The following is a 6,000-nucleotide window of genomic DNA, read 5'->3' as shown; positions in this document are numbered from 1 at the left end:
TGAGAAGTCGTAGAACATCAGTACCTGCTGGCCTCTATAGCTGGGGCATTTGTAGTGCAAAGAACATAGGCATTAATGAATTAATTACAGCAGACACGGTGAGTTAGAGCTATAACGGCTCCATCCATCACAGCCCCGGAAAGCACTGCTCTGCACTAGAAGGAGAAAGTTCATACAAGCAGCTTATTTATGCTGGTCTGCACCTCAAGGTTTGCAAAGGAAAACAAAGAAGGTTTTAGCAGATCCAACTGCAATCCAAACTCCGTAATTTATCAAATTTGCAGCTGTTCATCTAGTCCATGAGCAGTCGCCCAAATGATAAAGGAGTCAGAGTCAAACTAAGCTTATAAACCATGTCAAACCTCCCAATATTGTATTGAAAAACAGAACCTTGGCCCAAACTTTTCATATGGGGGCATCAAAGCTACCTAACAATGATGTCCATGATCTGGGATATCCAACAGTGCTGACATACATGTTGAAGATCCACCAAAGACAATAACGTTTCTGGAAGAAACTTCTGCAGATCAAGAGGAAATACAGCAGATTTCTCTCCTTATTTATACCAATATGCCATTATTTATACCAAGTGCCCACATACAATGTTTACGATAACATAGCTGCAATTTCAAAGACACGGCATTACCAAACCTTTGAACAAGAACACGGAGACAAAGATTCAGATGAGGTGAAACTCTTTTGCAAGGAAATAATCCCTTGGGGCTGGAGGAAAGGAACTTTGATTTGGGTGATCAAACAGTTCATTGTTTTTAGACAGAAATTCTACATGGTTTCACACTCTTAAAATCTGAGTGCGAGAACATTTTACAGAAAAGAAAGATATAAAGTATTATTTTGTATTATTTCCAGTAGAAATGATTGCTCTGTTCGGAATTGAAAAAAAATTCTCTCATATATGTTCTCTATGAAAACCATAACTAAAGATATGCTTAAATACACTTGCTAATCAAGAAAAAACAGTCCATGTTATTTATGCACAGTGAAAAACATTTTAAAACCATTTTTTCTTGAGATACCTGTTGGCACATTGTCCATCAGAAGTCACCACATGGTAAAGTGATTGTCTACAGACACATGTTTTCTCTGTTCAAAGAGACATGTCATACATATGTGCATTTCCATCATAAAATAGTGAATTAGAGTAACTCAAGTTCACCCCACTGCCTTGTCAACCAGTGGATTGTTGTGGGGTTGTCTTCAAATACTGCAGGTCATATGAAGTGTCTCTGCTAAAATATCTAAAGCCACCTTGATGTATACTTGTCTTTCCATTGTCTCCTCATGTTTTAGGTAATTAAGCACTATCAGTGCCTTTTCCTTGCATATTGAAACAATCTTCTCACAGTTTCTTACGGCCCACAGGAAGACAGACCCTCTCAAGCAGATGTCATGGGAGGATGCTCCATCATGATAATGCAATCATCATGACTGATACAAGCACTGCAATGTTGACTGTCCGCCTGCTGCCATCCGATGTTCTCCGGGCGTGCAATACAGCAAATACTGCATTTGTGTGGTTAGTTGGTATTTCTACGTTGCAAATCATGCCTTCACAGCAAGAAATGCACTCCTGTTGAGAAAAAGGAGATCACGGGATGTTGTACTTCAGCAGTGGTTTTTAGAGACACATTTTCTTTCAACTGATTGCAAAGGTTACAGTCAAAATAAATCATTTTATGGTTGCGAGGCCTTGGCCCAGGCTGCCCAGAGCAGTGGTGGCTGCCCCATCCCGGGAGGGGTTTCAAGGCCAGGTTGGATGGGGCAGCCTCTATTTCTATTGTTAAATACCAGAGCGTGTACCTTGGCCCATCCTCTTCAGCCCAGCAGGAAAAACAAGTCCTGAAATGCAAACCTCAAACCCCATCTCCTGCTTTTACACAAAGAGCAGTGCTCACCGTGTGGCCACTTTCTTGGTGATGGTGGCAGCCCACAAAGTGACATTCTTCTCCAGTAGCACATTTTTTGGTGACTGATGTACTCTTCCCACGGTCTGTGAAGAGATGAACCGTCAAACAGTAACGAGTACCTACAAAATAAATTTGAACATGTTTATTTGCATAAAGTACATGTACTTTTACAGGGTTTAAAAACTTTGAATCATAGAATCGTTAGGTTGGAGAAGACCTTTGAGATCACCAAGTCCAACCATACTTGTCTACCTCTAAATCGTATCCCTAAGCACCATAGCTACGCGCCTTTAAAGTACCTCCAGGGTATTCACACAAATTCACACAATTTAGCAAAATATTCCCACAAAAATGACTAATCTGGGCTGTATAAAAAGCCATTTCTCATCTTGACCAAAATACCATTTAGCAAAACATTAATTAGTGATGAAATCTTCAGCATAACAGATCCTTCAAACCCCTAGGAAGGCTGCTAATATTTAAACTACTTATTAGCCCTATAATCTACACATTTATCTTCCACTCCCTGCTCTTTTTTTGCAGCACATTCTTGCCTTCTCTGTTTCTGATCCATTTCCTCATTCCTCTAGTTAATTTCTTCCCTTTTCCCACTGTTACTGCGAATATCACTGTGAAGAAAAATGAGGAAACATATTTCTATTCTTTCTGATATATCTATCATCCTCTCACACAGCTATGATCCCACTAGATCAGGGGCTCCAAGCCCCATCCAACCTGGCCTTGAACCCCTCCAGGGATGGGGCAGCCACCCCTGCTCTGGGCAGCCTGGGCCAAGGCATCTCCACCCTCACAGCAGAACATTTCTTCCCAAGATCTCATTTAAACCTCCTCTCTTTCAGATTAAAGCCATTACATCTTGTCCTGTCCCTGCACTCCCTGATCCAGAGCCTCTCCCCAGCTTTCCTGGAGCCCCTTCTGGCACTGGAAGCTGCTCTCAGGTCTCCCCACAGCCTTCTCCAGGCTGAACAACCCCAACTCTTCCAGCCTGTCCTCATACGGGAGGTACTCCAGCCCTCAAATCATCTTCGTGGCCTCCTCTGGACTCACTCCAACATATCCATGTCCTTCAAGACATTCTCTCCTTCCTGTGACACCCCAATGTCACAACAGAGTAATATTTCTTCCTGACATCTCATTTCAGCTCTAAAATCATTCCCCATCATGCTATCCCTGTCCTCCCTCATAAAGTGCTCCTCTCCAGCTTTCCTGTAGGCATTATATTGTTTTATACTGTTTAAGATGCTTTATACATACATACACACACACATACATAAATATATATATATGTATAAAATAAGTTTCCACCATTTGCTTGCGCTCTTAAACAGTCAAAATATTCACCTCAGCAGAAATCCTATGACTCTGTGTTACTGCTAACAGAGTGAGGGCACCACTGCGCTGGCATGTTAATCCTGTTCAGTGAGACTTTACAAGGTGGCTGAGTCAGGGAGAAAGAAATTTAGCTGTCCAAAAAGAGATTCTTTATTATAAAGGCACTTACTTTCGGGACACCATCTATCTTCAGCCCATCTGTTGCAGTTGTAGTTGTCCACTGCGTTATCACAGGTAAAGCACTTAAAACTGTTTGGGAATGGAGTGGCTTGAAAAGTATTAAAATAGAGTAAGCTTGTAAATATTAAGAAAAAATATTCAAAATAGCACTGTAAGCGCTTGTACACATATCTAGTTATAGAAACATAGAAACATAGAATGATACCTTTTCAATGATACATCATGATTAGACAAAGAAAACCTATGAAACAAATTCCTTAGGAAGCTCTTACTTTCAACTGGTTTTGCTGTGCCTAAACTTTAAAACATCTACTTTCATTCCCTCTCAATCCAAAATACCATTTAAGTAGTGGTGGAAAACCAGGAAAGAGCAAACACCCTACGTATATGCACATGGCAGAACATCCAGAGGTATGTTTGTATGGATACACAAACACCAGCTACACTCAAACAGCTTTTGATTCCCTTGATGAACAAAATGCATCTTCCAAACCAGCTTCAGATCTTGATCTCCAACTCTGAAGAAGCCTGAACCCTCTGACAGAGGGCTCAAGAGAGCTGTTTTAAATTCTTATTTACACCGTATAAATATATAAATGATTTTCAGATGCCCGGTTCCCTACGTGCACAGGGGTGCCTATTCAATCAAGCTGTTTTCACTGCTTTAATGATACATATCATGAAAATCTTCTCCCCTTAAATGAAGGGGTGAACACTTCTGATGCTAGATCAGAGGCGAAAACATGATGCTATTAGTGACAACTGGCTTCACAGGTCTCACGAGGTTTTTAATTACCTTCAGTTCAAGTTAATTGCACACAGCACACCTATTCTTTCCCTTACAAAAACCTCAACAAGATAAAAGACAAAAACATCTGCTCTGCATTATTTATGAGAAATCCAGTGCATGATTTGCTCTGTAAGAAGACACTTCAGAGACAGAAAAACATAATAAAAGCACTTGAAATGTGGAAAACTTGCCCTCATGCACTCCTTTAATTCAGCAATGCACGCAATTGTTCTCATTCAGCCAACTCGTAAAATCTTAGGAACAAACTGAACTGCTGCGGGTTGAAAGGCAAAAGTTTTATTTTGACCTTTTTATCCTTTGTGTTTGAAGAAGAGAAACAAGCAAAGTATCAAAAGAATATGACAAATAAAGAAAATGCTAAGATACAATTGCATCCACAAAACAAGCATCGCTGTCTACTTACGGTCTAGCGGAGGTCGCACATTGTAAAAGTTGATGTTCTCAGCTGAAACCCAATTTCCTGAAAAGATGAAGAAGGGGAGAAAGGCTCCAGCCAGCGTGTGACAGAATAACAGCATGCTGAGTAGTATCGCACATGAAATGCAACACTTCTAGGCCTAGGAAAGAAAGGGAATGCATTATTTAGGGAGAATCAGAAAGAACAGAACATGTGGAGCAGTAAGTTTCCTATGAACTATATCTGAAACCTTGAAAATCCAGTCCGTGGGTGTATATTGTGAAGATGGCTAATGCGAGCAAGCATGCAATGATGAACAAGGCAAAGCTGAGCAATTACTGCCTTCTGCTGGCTGAGATCCTGTACAAAGGACTGACATTTCCACAAATGTACAGAAGCTCAGCTTATTTCTTTCATCTATTTGTCCTTCACAGCAATACCAATCTAATAGATTCCTTGTAAGTTCCTAAAAATCAACACTAAAATTAAGAGCTCCTTCTCTGCTTGAAACAGATAGGATTGCAGAACCATTAAAGAAAGCAAAATGCAGATAAATGTCATTTTTTACACTAACAGCCTAGAACCCAAGATCAATTCCTTCTCTGACATAGATCAATGGATATCTATTGACTTCAGCTATATAATCTCAATTATAAGTGCCCTTAGCAGTGGCGCAGCAGTAAAGATCATGAGTGCGAACAAGATTTATATATTTTTAAAGTGCACGCCAAAGAAATGCTAAAGAGGAGGCTACACAGATGATGTTACACAGGTTCTGGAGAACTGCAAAGCAGAACATTTGGAGAGATGAGATACCTGGTTTAGGCATGCTTTGCACATGTATTTGGGGCCCCCTTTGGTAAAGCTTTGCAGAGAAGAACCAGTCGACGAACATCTTGGTCAGTTTGTTGCATGTATGGCAGGGGAGCTGGAACTGGATGATTTTTAAAGTCCCTTCCAACCCAAACCATTCTATGATTCTACATACGGCAAATCACAGCGATAATGGAAACCTTGGTCAGATATTAAAAAGCAGAATCAGATGAAATGGCACCCCGCCCATGCAAATTCCTAGCAGGAGAAACAAGCTTGAGTGGAGACTCCCGCCGAACCAGAGGTGCTGCTTCAAGCTGCCAAGTGTGTTCATTCAGAAACCTCTCTGCACACCCCTATGTAGATGTGCACCTCGCCTGGGAAGGAAGCTCCCTATGGATCCAAGCATGGAAAACACTGCTCAAGACGATGCCAGAGAAGTTGAAGGACTTCCTTTTTTTTCCTGTTATTTTTTTTTTCCCCCGGTTGACACAGACAAGAATTATTTGACAGATGCT

General features: G+C 40.9%; 1 protein-coding gene across 3 annotated transcripts in view; it reads right to left on the bottom strand.

Moving 5' to 3' along the window:
• Window positions 1–531: 531 nt before the first annotated feature.
• Window positions 532–6,000, bottom strand: part of LYPD6B (LY6/PLAUR domain containing 6B) — a 97,626-nt gene continuing 92,157 nt past the window's right edge. For 2 of the 3 annotated variants that reach the window (XM_069861703.1, XM_069861702.1), the window contains exons 2-5: window positions 4,676–4,829; window positions 3,451–3,549; window positions 1,917–2,047; window positions 532–1,591 (exon numbers count right to left, since the gene is read on the bottom strand). In XM_069861703.1, coding sequence (XP_069717804.1) covers window positions 1,427–1,591; window positions 1,917–2,047; window positions 3,451–3,549; window positions 4,676–4,790 — 510 coding nt within the window. In that variant the 5' untranslated portion in view covers window positions 4,791–4,829 and the 3' untranslated portion in view covers window positions 532–1,426. Of the gene's footprint in view, window positions 1,592–1,916; window positions 2,048–3,450; window positions 3,550–4,675; window positions 4,830–4,919; window positions 5,096–6,000 lie in introns of those variants that run through there. The other variant, XM_069861704.1, reaches the window with a different exon arrangement.

The sequence above is a fragment of the Phaenicophaeus curvirostris genome, chromosome 7, assembly GCF_032191515.1.
Source record: "Phaenicophaeus curvirostris isolate KB17595 chromosome 7, BPBGC_Pcur_1.0, whole genome shotgun sequence".
Classification (NCBI taxonomy): Eukaryota; Metazoa; Chordata; class Aves; order Cuculiformes; family Cuculidae; genus Phaenicophaeus; species Phaenicophaeus curvirostris.
This window is presented reverse-complemented; position numbering and strand designations above follow the sequence as displayed.